The 18,639-nt window shown below is 47.1% G+C and overlaps 2 protein-coding genes and 1 non-coding gene across 8 annotated transcripts in view; 1 reads left to right on the top strand and 2 right to left on the bottom strand.

Moving 5' to 3' along the window:
- The window catches only part of NR2C2 (nuclear receptor subfamily 2 group C member 2), a 76,389-nt gene extending 73,170 nt beyond the window's left edge, over nucleotides 1-3,219 (bottom strand). For both annotated transcript variants that reach the window (XM_033414101.2, XM_004284314.3), the window contains exon 1: nucleotides 2,941-3,219. The gene's annotated coding sequence lies outside the window, so the exon portion shown is untranslated. The remainder of the gene's footprint in view (nucleotides 1-2,940) is intronic.
- An 11,373-nt stretch (nucleotides 3,220-14,592) lies between these two features.
- FGD5 (FYVE, RhoGEF and PH domain containing 5) overlaps nucleotides 14,593-18,639 on the bottom strand; it is a 123,046-nt gene continuing 118,999 nt past the window's right edge. For all 5 annotated transcript variants that reach the window (XM_049716007.1, XM_004284315.3, XM_033414054.2 and 2 more), the window contains 2 exons: nucleotides 16,645-16,799; nucleotides 14,593-15,802 (listed from right to left, as the gene is read on the bottom strand). In XM_049716007.1, the coding sequence (XP_049571964.1) occupies nucleotides 15,766-15,802; nucleotides 16,645-16,799 (192 nt within the window). In that variant the 3' untranslated portion in view covers nucleotides 14,593-15,765. The remainder of the gene's footprint in view (nucleotides 15,803-16,644; nucleotides 16,800-18,639) is intronic.
- On the top strand, nucleotides 17,613-17,715 carry LOC117198303 (U6 spliceosomal RNA). The gene has a single exon (XR_004479397.1). It is a non-coding gene; the product is annotated as a U6 spliceosomal RNA (small nuclear RNA).

Genomic DNA, 18,639 nt, shown 5'->3' with positions numbered 1-18,639 from the left:
AAACAATCACATTATGGAGTGTAACTATGAAATGAGATAAACGTTAAAAAGGAAAAGAAGGGCTTCCCTGGTGGCGCAGTGGTTGAGAGTCCGCCTGCCGATGCAGGGGACACAGGTTCGTGCCCCGGTCCAGAAGGATCCCACATGCCGCGGAGCGGCTGGGCCCGTGAGCCATGGCCGCTGAGCCTGCGCGTCCGGAGCCTGTGCTCCACAACGGGAGAGGCCACAACAGTGAGAGGCCCGTGTATCGCAAAAAAAAAAAAAAAAAAAAAAAGGAAAAGAACACAATGTAAAGAAAAAGAATCTGATCTAGACTGGCATTGGGCATCAGAGAGCGATTCCCTGAGGAAGCGATGCTTAAGCTGACATCTGCAGGACTAAGGTGTATGGGGGGCGGGGGGGCAGGGGGCAAATGAGGACTGCAGGCTGAGGGAACATCATCTGAAAGGGCCTGGGGTAAAGGTAAGCCACACTTTCAAGAAAACTGAAGGCAGGCCAGTGTGTTTCATGCACAGGGAGCTAGGGATTCAGGGATAAGAAAATGACGTAAAGTCTTAGAAAGGTTTTAAAATACGGAGCAGGCAAAGGACCTCTACCATTATATCCTGCTAGGGCTTTAACACTATAATGCCTGTAAGAGAATTCTGTAAACTGTAAAGCACCCCACACTTTTGTTAATAGTATTACCTACACTACTTTGTTTTCTAAATAAACTTTTGGTCTGGATGCCAAGTGACTAGCTGAAAGCAGAAGAGCCAAAACTAGTACCCCAGTGTTCTAATGCAGTGTTTTGCCCCTACACCACACTGCCTAAAAATCTCATTGTTTGCATCACTTAACCAGTCCAATGTCTTTACCAGACAGCTAGTGCTTCATGACAACAATAACTCCAATTGTGAGCATTTACTATACGTCACTTTTCTAAGCTCCTTATTTACATTAAACTCATTTAATCCTCAATTCTAGAAGGAGGGTTCTATTTACTGTCCAGATGAGGACAATGAGCCTCAAAAAAGTTAAATAACTTACTCAGAATCACAGGGCTAGTAAATATTGGCACTGTTACCCACAACACTATTTAGCTTCTGCCTACATTTGTGTGGGTATGTGTATGTATGCAGATGTATTAGGGAAAGAGGGAGAGAACAGAACTCAGGTGTATAGAACTATATTCACATACTTGACACCCACCAATGTCTTAGTCAACTAGCGCCTGGGTAATAGGGGGGTTCAGGAAATATTTGAGGAATTGAGGATGAACACAAGGGAATGACAAAGGATTTGAATCTGGAAGTAAAGTGATTTTCTGAGGCTTTCCACCAAGTCATGTATTCAACAGGTATTCATTTCACGGCTATATTTTCCTCGACTCTCTCGTTGATTATTAAATTAGAGATTTATTCTCCACCACCTTTGTCATATTTCACATACCTCAGCCTGGAGGTAGAGGGGAATAATGGACGGGACAACGAACGAGCTCTCCAGCCTCACTCACACCAAACGCCTTCCCTCCTGGGGCTTTCTTTGCATTTGCTGTTTTCTCTCTCACGCTAGTCCTTCCTTGGGTTCCTCCATTCAAACATCACGTCCTCACGGAGCCCTTCCCCGACCATTCAATCGCAGCTGCGTCAGGCTTTCAACACATCCAGTTTCACTTCACTTACTTCACAGGATTTACCACTCTCCGAAATCACCTCTTTAATTGTCTATTCACCCTACCCCCAATTATAGGAGGGCAGGGGCCTGGTCTAGCTGGTTCTCTGGATGTATCCCCAGTGCCCCAGACTAAGCAAATACGTATGTAATCAACGAATGATAAGAGAACACTCCAGATTCTCCTCTGTTCTCTCAAGCCCTCAATACCCTTAGGCTTTCCACTCCGGGTGGCTCCACACTCCATTTTCAACAACAACACCATTTTTCCATTACTCTGAGGTTCGGAAAGTAGCCTGGACTCCATTTTCTGAGTTGAGCCCCTCAAACGATCTGAGAAGGGAGGTCCGGCCTGGCAAGAACGCCCATCCTCCCATTTCACAGTCGATGAAATTGAGCCTCATACGGGCAGGAGCCCTAACGTGTCCAGATTCCAAAAAGCCCTTCCCACGAGCCAGCGCCCTGGGTTCAGGATGCTTCAACACCTTTATTACTATTGTTCCACGGCACTCATTCTGGACGCGTTCCACGCGGAGGACGCGCCCGGGCCCTAGCCGCGCGCCTCACGCTCACCCGGCCGCGCCCCCGCCCCGCCCCGCCCCCGGCGCCCTGGCCCCACGTCGCGCCCCGGCTTCTGTTCCCACCCCGCCAGGGCTCCCGCGACGCGCGGGGACCGCCCCCTGCCGACAGATCCAGTCAGCAAAGCCTCGGGGGGCGGCGCCGCGGGGCCCCGGCCCTCCTATCTGGGCGCCAACTGGCCCACCCAGCTGTCGCTCACAAGCTCGCGCCCGCACCCGCCTTCCTCCCTTTCCTCCACCCTCCCCTTCAGGAAAAAACGGCGGTTGGGCCGCAGCGGCCGCCAACTGCGGGCGGGAAGCGGAGGGTAGAGGAGCCGGGGAGCGAGAGAAGGAGGGACTGCAGAAAGGAGGAGGCGATAGAGGAGGAGGAGGGGAGCGTGGCCCAGCAGGAGCCATCTCCGCCGAAAACAAAATGGCGGCGTTGGCGGAGGGCCAACTGTGAGGCGGGGCCGCGGCCATCCCCCTCCGCCCCCACCCTCGTGCCGGCCGGGCCGGACAGGGGTAGCCCGCTCGCTCCGCCGGCCGCGGGCGGGGAGGGGAGGGGAGCGGCCCGGCCCACTATGCAAAGCGGTTGGCGCCGGCGCCGCCGCCCCGTGGCAAAGGTAAAAGGGTCGGGTTCAGCCGCCGCCGCGGCGCCTCCATGTCCGCGCGCCAGGACCGCCCCCTCCGCCGCCGGCCCGAGCCCGCCCCGGCCTTTTTTCAATTTTACCTCAGGATTTGGCGCCAAAGCGACCTCGAAGCAGGTCCCGTGTCTGCGGCGGGCGGCCCCCGGCGCGGAGGGCAGGGCGCGGGGAGGCCGGCTTCCCGGCGTCGGCGGATGGCGGGAGCCCCGGGCCGCGGGCTCGCAGGTCAGCGGGCGAGAGACGAGACGCCCAGGTGGGAGTGGGGCGGCGAGGGCGGGCCCGGAGGCGCCGCCGGGGTCGCGGGGAAGGAGGGGTTTGTTATTGTTTTTGTCAGTGAAAGGTCAGAGTTCGTGACCCCGGTGCCGCCGCCGCCGCCGCCCGCGCGCTGGTAGGAGGGCGAATGTTCTTCTTCCTCTTCCCAGAGCCAGCCTCGCTGCGGCCGCGGGGGGCGGGCGAGCACGCGATTGGCTGAGGCGCGCGCGCGCAACGGAACGCGGCGGTCGCGCTGCTCCGTCCGGCCCCTTGGCGGCCCGGCGGCGGCGGGCGCAGGGCGCAGGGTTTCGCGCAGTCGCCGGGGTGTGTGCCCCGGCTGGGTCCGCACCGCTGCAGGGCCACCATGTAGGTTAAATGCCGAGGTCGTCGGGGTAAGGGGTTGGTTGGTCGTTTTCGAAGGCCAGGAACGCCGGGTACCGTTATTCAGGGGCCAGCCCGTCCCTCCCAGGGGCCCGCGAGCTCCTCGAGGCCGGGTAGGGGCTGTGTTCTCGCTGTGACGTCCTCCACCCCGGCCCCCGCCGAGCTGAAACCTCTGTGTTGATTGAGGAAGCAATGAGAGAGCGGAGAGCCTGTAGGTCGGAAGCGGGTGGTTTGTTGGGTGGGTATTGAACTGTTTGTGCCCTACTCGGTATAGATGGTCCGAGGAGGCACCAGTTTCTGAGAGTATCAGGTCAAGTGCATAAAGAGTATCGCGATTTGAAACGAGTAAACCATGCTTAAATGTGTATTAAAAAACTCTTTGCAGGATTGCTTAAATTATATAAATACAATTGTTTTTCTTGAGCCTATGAATCTTGGGTTGTAGGTTTTCATTAGCTACTTCTCTCTTTTAAGTGGTTTTGACTTGCTTTGGAAGGTGTGGGCCACTGTTTTATCAGGGATGCCCTGAAGTGCTTAGGCCAGACTCCTTGATCACCATGCTTTCTCTGTAGGCCGAAGATCCTCTGCTAATTGATTTTTTTCCTGCACTTTTCATCTTTATTATGATTACTGACTCCAAGGTGGATGGTTTAAGCTTTTTTCTTAAACAGTGGCCATTTGGGCTTTTATCAGTGTGACCCCAGATTTGAGTATTTTGTCCATAATCTTGTAAAATTTTTATTTGATAGGAAATGCTTTAAACATTTTCCTTCCTTGTTTTCACCTTGCAAGGAAGTAAGTGGAGAAAAGAGTTAAATTTATAATGTCGTGGTGAACCACAGATCCTGAAGCTGGAAGGGGTCTCAGAGATGATATGGTTGAATCCTCTTCTGGCAGAAAGATTTTACAGGAGAGGCAGATGAGACCAGAGAGGTCAAATGATATGCCTAAGGGAACACAATGCTTTGATGGTAAATCCTTGTAAACATGGACTGCTTTGTAATTGTGTACTTTTTTCCCCAAAAATTGTTTTTAATGTTATATAATACTTACAGATATAGTTTTAAAATACACACTTAAATAAGTTTTAAGGGTTTTTTTGGCAAATTATAATTGTTCTAGATTTTTAAATGAATACTAAAAATAGTTAATGTTTCTATGATGGCTTATAGTTTTCTTAATTTTCTCCATTTAATACTCAGCAATTCTGGAGCAAGGCACTGTTATTTCATTTTACTAAGGCGCAGGAACTGACACCCAGATAAGTTAAGCAACCTTCCCAGTGCTACAGGTGCAGAAAGTGAAGCCAGGGCTCTAATCTAGTCCTTTTCACCTTAAGGTTTATGTTGTAAACCATGCTGCATCAGTTTGCTTTGTTTGTAGTAGTATTCAGTAAAATTTCCAGTTAAAACAGGGATCCTCAACCCCTGGGCCATGGACCAGTAGCAGTCCATGGCCTGTTAGGAACTGGGCGCACAGCAGGAGGTGAGTGGTGGGTGAGCAAGCGAAGCTTCATCTGCCGCTCTCCACCGCTCCCCACCGCTCTCCGTCGCTCACGTTACCGCCTGAACCACCCCGCACCCCTCCTTCTGTGGAAAAATTGTCTTCCATGAAACCGGTCCCTGGTGCCAAAAAGGTTGGGGACCACTGGGTTAAAAGGTTAGTTGTTCAATATTAAAAGTAATAGCAAAGTTCACAATCTTGATGGGCTTGAGCTCTTTTCGTCCCCTGAAGGACAGAAGCACATGTACATACACACACAGATTGCAAACAGTATCAGCAGGTAAAAGGCTTCTGCAAGCTGAGGGCACCACTGCCATAGTGCTATTTTTTGTTCCATTGTGTTTTTGGTAGAAGCTTTTAGTGAGAACTCTTAAATGGCTTTGTAACACTTGATGGACTTTATAATCACAAAAATATTATACATTTTGTGTTATACTAGCTATACTTTTTGACTGTTAATATGATGTATCCACATTTGCATTAACAGTGCTTTTAACGTTTTATCAGCCTTTAAAATAAAGTGTTCTTGGGCTTCCCTGGTGGCGCAGTGGTTGAGAGTCCGCCTGCCGATGCAGGGGACACGGGTTCGTGCCCCGGTCCGGGAAGATCCCACATGCCGCGGAGCGGCTGGGCCCGTGAGCCATGGCCGCTGAGCCTGCGCGTCCGGAGCCTGTGCTCCGCAACAGGAGAGGCCACAGCAGTGAGAGGCCCGCGTACCGCAAAAAGAAAAAAAAAAAGAATAAAGCTGCCATAAACATCTGCGTGCAAGTCTTTGCATGGACATATGTTTTTAAAAAAAATAAATAAATAAAGTGTTCTTAATTGCAGAGTGTACTTCAGAACTGCCAGGCCCCCCGTTGGGTCTGAAACTGTAAGCTTTGGGTGGGGCCTGGCATCAGCACTTGTACTGAGCATCACAGATCATTCTGATGCACACTACAGGCCCAAATCACTGATCTAATTCCAAAAATGTGTGGCAGAAAAAAGAGACAAAACTTTTTGTTTAACCTTTTAAAAGAATCTTTTTTAACTCCTTAACTATGCCTGAAGATTACTCATTGACAGGGCCAGTGGCTCAGTGGGAATGATACATCCAGCAGTACCCAGCCCTTGTGTGTGCATCGCCTCAGCACCTACCCATCCTGAGCCCTGTATCGAAATGTGCCTTGTCCTGCTCTGTCTCAAATTTTTAAAATTACTATTATCTAGTAGAGATTTTTTTTTTTTACCTGTAAGGGTATGGCTTTTGTGATAGCATAAGTAATGTTTTTTTTTATTTTCATAGACTAGGAAGACAATAATTACCTTTGTAAGTACTTACGTACATCTATATGTCAATTTTTCTATAATAGCTTGTGCTTTATTACTATATACAGTAATCAGTTTCTGAAACTTGTTTCTCATTTGTATAATTGACATGTTTATAAAATAAACTTTTAAACCTCACGTAATTGTTGCTAGCCTTTTTTTTTATGAATTTGGTATCTGAAGAGACATAATCATTGAATACCAGATTGCACATTCCTTACACTTACACATTATCCTGTTTAATCTTCATAATAACCCTGTGCAGTAGATAGTGTTATCTTTTTTCTCTTTTTTACAACTGAAGAGGCAGAGGCCTTTAACAGAGTAAGAATAACTTCTCCAAAGTCACGTGGCTAGCAGGTGGTGGAACGTTTATTAATAGTTATTTCTGCTTATTTCTTCTCTTTTGTCCTTGAGGACTTCGAAAGGAAGAAAACCCTCTTCTGCCCACCTCTGTGATTCTGTCACAGTCAAGCTCTGTCACAGTAGAAGGTTACTTGCAGAGGTCTCAACCTCTGTATCAATGGCCCTTGTTCTTCCCAGGAAGAGAAAGACCGACCCTGCGGTGGATGGATGGTTCTGGAACACTGCCAGAGTCAGTCCTGAGCCCCTCCAGAATGGCTTTCATTGAGAGTTATGACCATTTGGTTTCTGACCTGGGGCTTCCCATGCCTTAGTAAGTTGTACTTGGCTCAGGTATCTTGGAAACATGATAGAAAATCAGATTATCAGAAAAATGCACCTGCCCTTAGTCCCATTTTAGAATATGCTCAGGAGAATGTCTTGTTTTTAAATGTCCTCTAATTGGGACTCTCAGTGTTTAGGCTGTGGCCTCTCCCGTTGCGGGTGCTCCGGACGTGCAGGCTCAGCGGCCATGGCTCACGGGCCCAGATGCTCTGCGGCATGTGGGATCTTCCCGGACCGGGGCACGAACCCGTGCCCCCTGCATCGGCAGGCGGACTCTCAACCACTGCACCACCAAGGAAGCCCAGGCCTGGGGTTCTTTACTAACCCAGCACCACCTCAAGAGCTAACCCACTTGGGACTACCAGCCTTTCACTGATGAAGTCTAGAAGTTAAATAGTAGCATTCCTTGAGTTTCTTAAAGAAATTATTTCCACCCCACAGCCTGTTCACTGCAGGCCAGGGAATGCACCTCAAAGCAGAAGTTCTTTGGAAAAGCCTCTCCCTTAAGTGCTTTGCTTTGGATCCTGCCCTTTCCCTTGGGGAGAGATGGGATGCTGCCTGAGGCTTCTGGCTTTCAGGAGCCTCTGGTTACACTGTTAAGACTGAGGGTCTAAACAACAAATCCCCTTGGTTTTACCCTCAAGTTTGGCCCCTCCTCTACTGGTCCCTAGTTTAGGTCTTATCTGCATCTCTATGCCGCTGTGTAGTTCCGCTGTGTAGTTTCCTAGCCTTCCTAACCAGTCTAACTAGCTGCCTTCCTCATTCATTCATCCTTGCTCCCTTTGTGCTGCTGCTGAAACAGAGCCTCTCCTAGCCCTCTTCTATTTATGAAGGTCTTTAATAGTTCTGCATTGCTTAGGGCTGAAGTAAAACCTCAGATGCCTCAGGTGGGGCCTTGGGGGAGGGTGTAGGAGTCTGGCAGACAATCTAAGGGAGGTTAATAAACTGATACAAACACAATTAGTATGTTAAATGGTGGTAGTGACACCTGGAGAGCTCAGTACCCACTTAAAGGGGTAGAGCCCCTCATCAGCTCATGGAATGTGGTCCAGAGATGACGCATCTCAGATTTCTCAAGAGAAACCAGAAATCCAGATTTGTAAACATAAAAATTTCTTAACTTTAAAATGTTAGCAATTTGCAAATGGTTTTTAAACTGTGCAGGCCAAGCAGCGTCTCTTAAGCATGGTTCTGGGCCTCAGAACCAGTTTAGGACCTTGGACTAATCAGATAAAATACAGACTCCTCAGTCAGGGCAAATGAAAGTCCTTCATAATGGGTCTTTTCAGCCACCTTCAGATTAGAGCGTCATTCAGGGGTAGTCTCCCAACAAAAAAAATGTTGAACTCAAGAATTTTGATTCCTTCTATTGAGCACACATTTTCATCTCAAGGAGCGGGAACTTCGCAGGCAGGAAACAGGAGCCCCCCGTTTAGAAGTTGAATCCAGGGACTTCCCTGGTGGCACAGTGGTTAAGAATTCGCCTGCCAGTGCAGGAGACACCGGTTCGATCCCTGGTCCAGGAAGATCCCACATGCCGCGGAGCAGCTAAGCCTGTGCGCCACAACTACTGAGCCTGCGCTCTAGAGACCACAAGCCACAACTACTGAAGCCCACGCGCCTAGAGCCAGTGTACCTCAACGAAGAGTAGCCCCCACTCACTGCCAACTAGAGAAAGCCCGAGCGCAGCAACAAAGACCCAGTGCAGCCAAGAATAAAATAAATAAAATTAAAAAAAAAAAAAGTTGAATCCAAAGTGTGTGTGTGTTTCCTGTCTCCTTCCAGGGCAGTCACTTGTCTGTAGGGTGGAGTCAGGGGATGAGGGTCTCATGACTCCTTACAGAGACTCCACTGGTGCTCCTGTTGAGTCCCACCATGGCCTTGAGTCCCACCATGGCCTTCCCAGATACGGTGCCTCCGGCTTCCAAGCCTCTCCGGAGGCAGGGGCTGGTATGTCTCACTGGCATCTCTCCCAGGGGTCACTATGGTATTAGCTTTCTCCTCTGCCAAGTTAGCTGCCACTGTCCACGCATGTTATATCTTCCAAAAATGAGCTGACCATTTCCATACCCTATGCCTCTTGGATTTTCTTTGTCCTTTAGGTTATATCTCTTTATTCATTTACTGTCCTTTTAGTAGGTTTTGGGAGGAGCCAAGAAATGCATGTTTCGCGATTATCTAGGTGTTTCTTGAGACTCAGGTTTCAACGTGAAATTTGACTTGTTCACAGACGTTTCAGAAATGACTTAGGTAAATCAGCATTTCTCTGTATTAGGAAAGTCATTGTTTATGAGCGTATCAGAGTTTCAATCAGCAAAGTCTGTCTTTTCACCACAGGATGTAAAGTCAGTTTCCAGAATAACTGAAAGAATCTGGGTAGCTTTTCCATGAATTTTATATGTTTTCCTCTTTGTAATATTTTGAAGCATTCAAAAAATAAAACTGGAAGTGTCATTACATTTGAATATGGGTCTTTAGTTCTTCTGCTTTGGCTCATTATGTGTCTGACTGCAACTTTGTGCTCTTTATTTTTTTTTCCTTACCTGATACTCTTAGGCTAGTGGTTTAAAAATTTTTTGACCATGATCTATAAGTATAAATACATTTTTATCAACAAGCAGCATATCACATATAGTATATACATAAACGTATGATTGAAACAAAAATGTCATAAAATGGTCCTTAAGGATGATGGAATATTCTGCTGCCTTCTACTCCGCTCTTTGGTGTGTGGGGCAGGGGTCGGGTCCTGGTTGTGACCCATTACATTGATTCCATAACTCACTTGGAACTTGGGGGATACTGTCCAGTTTGAAAAACAAGAATAAAAGAAACTCATTTATGGTGCTTTCTTCCTTTTTTCTTTTTCTTCCTTTTCTCTTTTGTCTTGTGCTTTCTTAATACAGATTTTCTCTTGTCCAAGCCTCTCTTTTGCTCTCTACACTGGCTCTAGTTTAACGGCACCCTTGAAAGATGATCAAAGTAGAGAAGAGGACCGCCGTCATTCTGCTCTGTCAACACAGAATGCCCTTCCCTGTAAGACATCGTCAATTATCTGTGCACCGAAAAGACCCAGACCATGTAGAGAACTCGTCTGCAAAATCACTCCAAGATCACCAGGACATTGTGAGGGTGGCCACGGGGCCTTAAGCTTCTCCAGAGAGAGATCTGGTGGAAGGGGGTGTTGTGATGCTGGGCACTGCCTCTGTAGTCCGGCGTCTGGCTCGGTTAGGCTGGTTTCCCCTCAGATGTTCACTACCTTAGTAGTGTATTCCTCCTGATAACGTTTGGCACAGTGTGGAATTCTAAAAGGTGCCTTGCAGTCCTGTCTGACGATAACTAGTGACAGCCCTTGTGCCTAAAACATCATTTCAGACACTCTCGGGTCTCATTTTCTTCAGCTCAGGATCTGACTATACACTGCAGATAGACCCTGTACACTGGTACCACAGACTCCAAGCCTGGCCACAAGCTGAGGTCCCTGCCCACGGACTAAGTTAAGTTTTTACTCTGAAAACCTTCCCAGACCCTCCCAACCCTGGATCCCCAACTTGCCTGTCCACAGTTTCCTGAGGGCAGTTGTAGACCTAGAGAGGGGCACCCCAGAGGAGAGGGGTGGGCCGCAGGAAGAGCCTGAAGCCACCCACACATGCATAGTGGGGCAGCCGTCTCAGACCACAGAACCTATGCAGCTGTCCCCAGGGCCAGCTCTCCCTCTGCTGTTCCCTGCTGCACCCCAAGGGGGCAGCCTTGGTAAAGTGGCCCAGGTTCTGGCTGCAGCAAGTTGTACATTTGTGGTCTGTCACCCCGACACACTGCTCTGGCTTCACATGACCAACACACCCCGGGCTGTGCATTGCTTGCACTGGCTTGATTTCACTTCTGGAAATAGCCCCCTTCCCTTAGGGGTGCAACCCCCCAGGACACAGAAGTGTTCTGTGAACACGTGCTCTCTTCCCCTTGGAACCGGTGTGGCAAGGATATGATGGCTTCCTTCCCAAAATAAGACTTCTTGTCCATTCTTATAGGACACGTGTTAACTATAACCTTCGGGCTTGTCTTTTCACCACAGGACGTAAATTCATAAAGGGTTTGAGAATAGCAAGTAATTGATCAATTTTTAGGTTATTATTTATAAATCCATCATAGGAATTCTAAGCTATTCCATTATGTGAGAGAAATGTGCTGAATCCCCAAGGTTACTTACCTTAAAAATCCCTCATATTTGAGTATGCATTCTAACATGTCAATTATTGAATAACCCTAGAAATGTGAAATGTTAAATTATTTTTAAAGCATGTGTACTTTGGGTTTTAAATATCCAGATCCCCATTTTAAGTTGAGGTAAATCTTGTGCATATGATTGCAGAAAAAACAGAACTGTATTCATTGTTGCAATTAGTATATCGAAAACACTGGATTATGTACATGGATGGTACCTTACGTGACAACATCTAAGGATTCTGCTTGGAGAAAAAAATGCACAATTTTTCTCTGACTCAACATTGTGTTTGTTATACCGTTGGAAAAAAGGTCCTACTGATTGGTCCTGGGCAGTTAGAGATTTCTGTTGATTTTAGGAGGGACTTCATGTTGCAAGTGTCAGAAAATTGCCGAGTATCAGCTCACACACATTCGAGGGAGGCACCACAGGGGAGCAGTTACAAGCATGGGTTTGCCAACTGTGAGTGTGTGACCCCGGGCAAGCGACCTAACATTTCTATTCCCCAGTTTCCTCATCTGCAAAATGGGGATAATAATAGAAAAACAACTCACCTCAACAGGTCCTTGGGAGAATTAAATGGAGGAGCGGGGTTAAGGTGCTTAGAGCCCTTCGTGCCGAGATGTTTGCTATCATTTGTTGTTAATCACACAAAGGTCTTCTACGAGCCCATAAGAGATCAGTGCTGTTTGGCTGCTGATTTAATAATTGTGTTTATTAGGGGCTTAAAATACCAATAACATCAAACCAGCCTCCCCAATGCCACTTACAGTAATATTCAGCAAATATATAATAGATGCCCCAATGATGGCTGTGTAAGTTACTCTATCACAGAACATCCCCCAAATCCATGGCAAGGCACAGCCCGTGCACTACACTAATCCAAACCATAGTCTTCTTTCCAGAAGATGTGGTCCAGAGAGTGGCCACTGTGGGTGAATCCCCCCAGCCACCTCCACCAGCTCCCTCTCCCCCAGCTGACTGGTCTCTGCCAGTCATAGTGGTGCCCTTGGCAGTGACAGCTCAGTAAGTGTGGTCCTGGAGCCGTGTGGAGGGTCTTCTGGGTGCTTCTAAGAAGAAGCTACAGGGAGCTGGGCCCCCTCCTTGGGGGCTGTGAATAGGCCAGCGGTAGCTCCCATCACTGGGGGCGGTCACCGGTCAGCCTCTTGGGAACCAGCCCTGGAATCAAGCTGACAATGGACGACAGGTCAGTAACCCAAAGAGCTTGGAGCTTGGGGGATACTGTCTAGCCCTGAACCTGCCCTGCTTTCCCACTTCTTGTTGAGGTGATTTCCTAACTGTCTAAACCAGTGTGAGGTTGGTTTCCCTTTACTTGCTATTGGAAACAGACATCTTAGTGTGGATACATTTGTCCTCTTGACTGACACTTAATACGTGGAAGCACAGAAGTTTCCCTGCTCACAGCAGCCGCATATCACAGGCTGAATCCGTGAAGGGAAGAATATTCCAGCATGTGGTTGACTTTGCCCCACAGCAGAAAGAAACTCGGGGGCTTCCCTGGTGGCGCAGTGGTTAAGAATCCGCCTGCCCATGCAGGGGACACGGATTCGAGCCCTGGTCTGGGAAGATCCCACATGCCACGGAACAGCTAAGCCTGTGCACCACAGCTACCGAGCCTGCACTCTAGAGCCTGCGAGCCACAACTACTGAGCCCTCATGCCACAACTACTGACCCGCGCGCCTAGAGCCCGTGCAACAAGAGAAGCCACCCAATGAGAAGCCCACGCACCGCAACGAAGAGTAGCCCCCGTTCACCACAACTAGAGAAAAGCCCGCGCACAACAGCAAAGACCCAATGCAGCCAAAAATAAAAATAATTTTTTTAAAAAAGGAAAAAAAAAGAAAGAAACTCGGGTTCCATCAGCTCCTACCACTCCCACCCCAGGTGGCCTCAGTCCCCACGTAGAGCCTCAGTGTTCAGTGATGCCATTTATACTGTCAATCAAACGAGAGGCTGAACTAGATGGGAAAAGGACTCTGACCTGGTTCTGGGGCTACAGCAGGGCCGTCAGGGTCGGTGCACACCAGCACACCACCTGGGCATCAGCCCCTCACGCCTCACCTGCCCAGGCTGCATCCAAAAGAGAACGAGTGGTCAGGGAATCTATCAGCCTCAGCAGAACAACTCAGAGTATATTTCTGACATGTATTAATAGAAGACTTATTAGGACCCAGGAGCTCAATCAGTGTCCCGGGTCACTACCATGTTCCAGTGTGCTCTGCGTTAGTGACAACGAACAGAGTTCTTCCTGCTTATGAGTCCAGACTGGAGAGACACATCCAGTCTCAGGAAAGCTGTGAAACCACCAGAGTGTAAAGTAAGTGCTACCTGCTTTCCAGTGTCACAGCCTTCGGTCCACTTCTACAAACGCCCGGTGTGCGCTGTGTCCCCTGATCTCTTTGAGAAGCTGGAAGGGTCTCCGGGTGACAGGTGAAGGCACCGGGGATCAGGGCTCCTGGAGTGTGTTCTGGTTTCTAAGCCACAGCACAGCTTCCTCTCTAGAAACACAGCCTCTGCTAGGGATGTGCCCAGGGGCTTCCCTGTGCCTGGGGAGAGCAGGTATCATGGGGCCTTGGGCAACTACTCCTCCAGCCTCTGGGCCCGAGTTACTCTGGGCTCACCCAGTGGACAGACGGTGACATGAACATGTAAGACGAGCTGGCCAGAGAGAAGGGCAGGGGAGGGACAATGAACCAAATCAACCAGTAGAAATCGGATGAAATGAGTCCACGCAGAACCATGGGGAGGCCAGGTGAAAACAAGGCCCAGGTAACCAGGCAGATCCTCACCCAGTCACACGCGAGCTGTGCAGGACCTCTGTGGCTACTTCTTTGACAAAACCCAACCAGTATGTTTTAGCTACAACCCAGGTGTTTTTCTCAGGGTTAACTATTCACTGAGAATAAAAGCCCTATCACATCTTCTTTACGGAGTATCAGAAGTAGGATGTTATACAGTAAAAGAGGCCTTCCAGATGACTTCCAGACATAATTCTACCCGGAGCTCAGAAACTGACAATGGGCAGTGGCACGGGCAGGTTGGAGAAGCGCCCACTTCCTTGTGCTGAAGTCTTGTTGTGCTTTCTAAAGGCTCAAAGGGTCTAGAAGGCCCATTTCAATATGTCTGATGATGAAAATGAAAGTCCTCAAAAATTAATAAGAAGGCCTCTCTAATCACTTACTTTGAATCATTAATTAAATGTTTGACCAAACATTTTAAAAGAACTGCAAACTAGAAAAAAAAATTCCCCTAAAAATATTTAATGTAAATAACTCCTGGAGATGGTGCTTTTTACAAAATGTTTGTCAGCAAATGCCTTTTTCAGGGGACAGGGCAGCAGGAAGATGGGGACAGGACATCAGAAAGTGTGATGATGGTTTTTTATTTCGATGAGAGTAACAAGGAGTCCCCCCACCACTCTGCTTTATGTAAAAACACGTCCAGCATCGTGAGCAGCAGTCATCAGCGGGGAGGTGACTGAGCCCCAGGCGCCCAGAGAGGATCTTCAAGCCACTATTTCTGTGCTCCCTCGCTGTGTCCAGAGCCACTGGCCAAGACCACGAATTCACCTTCTGATTGCATCTTGTTTTCTCTCCTTTTGTCTCTTTCAAGGCTTCAGGAATACAGCAGAAGGATCACCGTGTCGAAAACAAGAACAGTTCTCACAAGCGTAACGACGTCAGCTTGTGCGGGGTAAACTCAGGAAGGCACACAATAAATTAAAGCAGACCTCTGTCTCTTCGGAGGGTCTGCAGTGACCTCTGGGGGCGGGGGCCGGATCTGCCAGCAGCGGAGTTTCCCGCACTACTCTGGTGTTGGGACTGCCGTGGGGAGGAAGGAATATCTCCTTTCGGAAGCCCTGTCGGTCTGCAGGTCGAGTGGGCGGGCGGGCACTTGGAGGAGAGAGTCCTCCCCTTGTGCTCCAGTGCCACGTGGCCCTGCACCCTCCGTGGTAAGGGAGACCCTCCTGGTGTCGCCTCCTTGCGCCACAGCCAGTACTGGTGGCAGATTAGTCCACAGGACTCCATCTACCATTTACTTAAGTAAATCCCTTGGAAAAAATAAAACTGGAGGTTGTTGCTCAGTAAAACAATAAAGTGCTTTTGATGAGAGTAGCTGTTATTTGCTGGTTGTTTCTCATTTCACCTGAGGCACTGACATCAACAACGTGAAAGGTCATCATGTTTACCAGGAGTAAAAATTGTAAAAGCTTGTTTCTACTAAAAAGCTTGCATTTCTAAAATGTACTTCTCTATTGGTTTCCACGTCTTCATGTTACTAAATTTTAACTCACTACTGGAAAAGGAAATAGTTTATGCCTGGGGCGGGGGTGGAAAACACGAAGACAGAAAAGGTCCATAAATATCCCTTAAGGGTTCCACTTGTGAAGGTGTGAGAGAGGGGTTACAGCAAACAAGGTCAGCCCCCATGCTGAATCGAGATGTGTGTCCAGATGAGTGGAGACACAGATTGGCTTCTGGAAGGGTCCACGCATCAACCTAAGAGTATACTCTGAGTCCACGTGCTTGATAACTGCTATAACACACTCGCATCTTCCATGGCTTCGATCCACCTGCAACACAGAAGAGAGGGAACACTTGGTGTTGAGGCTCTGCCTGGAACCCTGGTCACGGAACCCATGAATGATGAGACTACGTTATTATTAGCCTGAAGTCAGCAACCGTGTCCTACTATATTTGTTTCCCTAGCATTTAGCAAAACGCCTAGAGTACAGTGCAAAGGTTGCTGAATCAATGCACACCTGTGTGAATGAGTCATAATACAGGCAGACCTCATTTTATTGTGCTTTGCTTTACTGTGCTCAGAGATACTGCATTTTCTATAAATGAAGGTTTGTGGAAACCCTATGTCCAGCAAGTCTAGCAGCACCATTTTTCCAACAGTATTTGCTCAGTCTGTGTTTCTGTATCATATTTTGGCAGTTCTCACAATATTCCAAACTTTTCCATTGTTACTGTATTTGTTACGGTGACCTGTGACCAGTGATCTTTGATGTCACTATTAGAAAAACATCATGACTTGTTAAAGGCTCGGATGATGGTTAGCATATTTTAGCAGTAAAGCTTCTTCAAATCAAGGTATGTACATTTTTTTTAGATGTAATGCTATTGCAGAGGTAGCAGACTACAGTATAAACATAACTTTTTACGCACTGGCCAACCAAAAAGTTTGTGACTCGCTTTGCTTCAACATTCGCTTCACTGTGGTGGTCTGGAACCGAACCCGCAATATGTCTGAGGTCTGCCTGTGAATTTAAATCTGCTGTTCTGCTGTGGCCCGAGGGGACTTGAAAGGACAGGATGGATGGGGAAGAACAGAAGCCAAAGCCCAGGGCGACAGCTCGTTCCCTTCTGAGAGACAGGCAAGGAAACGCACGACTAGTTATTTTGGTACCTCTGAGCCGAATTGGTATCCTCTGCTTTGAAGCTATAAAATACGGTTTTCTTGTGGTAAAGGTGAAAAATAGGTCCTACTTCGCTGCTGCCCTCCTCCTTTTCTGGCGCAATGGTGAAACCTAGGAGGGGCATGCTCTCCAAGGCCACTGTGTCCTGCAGGGAGGCAAAGGGAAAACTGATGTTAAACACGGCAAGATACCCAGTCAGCAGCTTAGCAATCACTGATGCTTCCAATGTAACATGCATGATGAGCCCCTCTGTGTGGGGCATCTCTGGCAATGGTGCAATTATCACACACATACTCTTCACTCCCACTTCCCCGCCAGCACCAGTCACGAGGAGGAAAAGAAACTTAAAACATTTTGTGACAGCATTCAGGGTCCAGGCACTTTCACTTTCACATTATCTTGTTTAATCTTCGTACCAATCATAGAAGGTGTCACCCCCATTCTAAGAAGAAACTGAGGCTCAAAGAAGGTAAATAACTCCCCAAGATCACTCAGCGAGTAAGGGGCAGAGCCAGTGTTTGGACTCGAGACCACTTTCTAAAACCCCACATTCTTTCCACTGACTGGATTTATCAGTGACTCAGATTTCTAGTGTTACCCTCGTTAACGTATTCTGTACTCATTCCCCCAGGTCCTCTTTCACAGCGCTTCAATATGGAGCACTCAGGGTGTCCGTGCTATAGAGCTGCTTACAATTTAGTGAGATGCACCCAGAGAACACAGATGAATCTTAAAATCACAGTGCTTAGTGGAAAAAGAAAGAGCTTTTTATATATAAAGATATTTTTATACACACATATTTATGTAAAAATACATGTTCATAAAGAATACAACTTTATAAAATCACATATAAACAAAGATATATAATTAGTTAAGCACATTAGAATGATTGTGGGAGGAGGGGGTGGAGTAGAGTTTGTGTCTAAAAGGGAATCAATTTTCAAAGACTGCTAGATCAGTGCTCCTTTGGCAGCACATATACTAAAATTGAAACGATAAAGAGATTAGCATGGCCCCCGAGCCAGGATGACATGCAAATTTGTGAAGCGTTCCATATTTTTATTATACAGCAGAAACTAACACACCATTGTAAAGCAATTATACTCCAATAAAGATGTTTAAGAAAAAAAAGACTGCTAGATCAGAAAAAACTTTTGACAAAATTCAACATCCATTCATGATAAAAACTCGTAGCAAACTAGGAATAGAAGGGAACTTCCTTAATCTGACCAAGGGCATCTATAAAATACCTACCAGTAACATCATACTTAAGAGCGAAATAGTGAATCCTTTTCTCTTAAGATTGAGACAAAGCAAGAGGACGCTCACCCTTACCAATTAAATTCAAAATTGTACTGAAACCTCTAAAAAGAACAAAGTTGGAGGACTTACATGACCTGACTTAAGGCTTACTATATAAAGTTATAGTAATAAGACAGACAGTATGGTATTGGCATAAGGTTTGGTAAATATATCAGTAAAACAGAATAGGGAGCCCAGAAATAGACCCACACTTCGTCATTTAATATTTAATAAAGACACCAAAATAATCCAATAAGAAAAGGAAAGTCTTTTCAACAAATGGTGCTGGAACAACTGGATATCCACAGGGGAAAAATTGAGCCTTGGCCCCTATCTCACACCATACACAAAAATTAATTTGAGATAGACCTAAATGTAAAAGCTAAAACATTAAAGTTTTCAAAAGAAAATATGGGGAAAATAACTTTGTGACTTACAGTAGTCGGAAGTTTCTTAGGACATGAAAGCAACAGCCAAAAAAGAAAACATTAATTGACCTCATTAAAGTTATAAACTTCTGTTCACCAAAAGATTGATTGATTCATTCATTCATTTAAAAAAATGAACAGACAAGCCACAGACTGGGAAAGAATATTCACAAAACATCTATCTGATAAAAGACTGGTAGCCAAGGTACAGAAAGAATTCCTGTAACTCAATAACAAACAATCTACTCTAAAAAA

Source organism: Orcinus orca, chromosome 10 (assembly GCF_937001465.1).
Source record: "Orcinus orca chromosome 10, mOrcOrc1.1, whole genome shotgun sequence".
Classification (NCBI taxonomy): Eukaryota; Metazoa; Chordata; class Mammalia; order Artiodactyla; family Delphinidae; genus Orcinus; species Orcinus orca.
The sequence above is the reverse complement of the archived record's forward strand: the minus strand, read 5'-3'. Positions and strand labels throughout refer to the sequence as shown.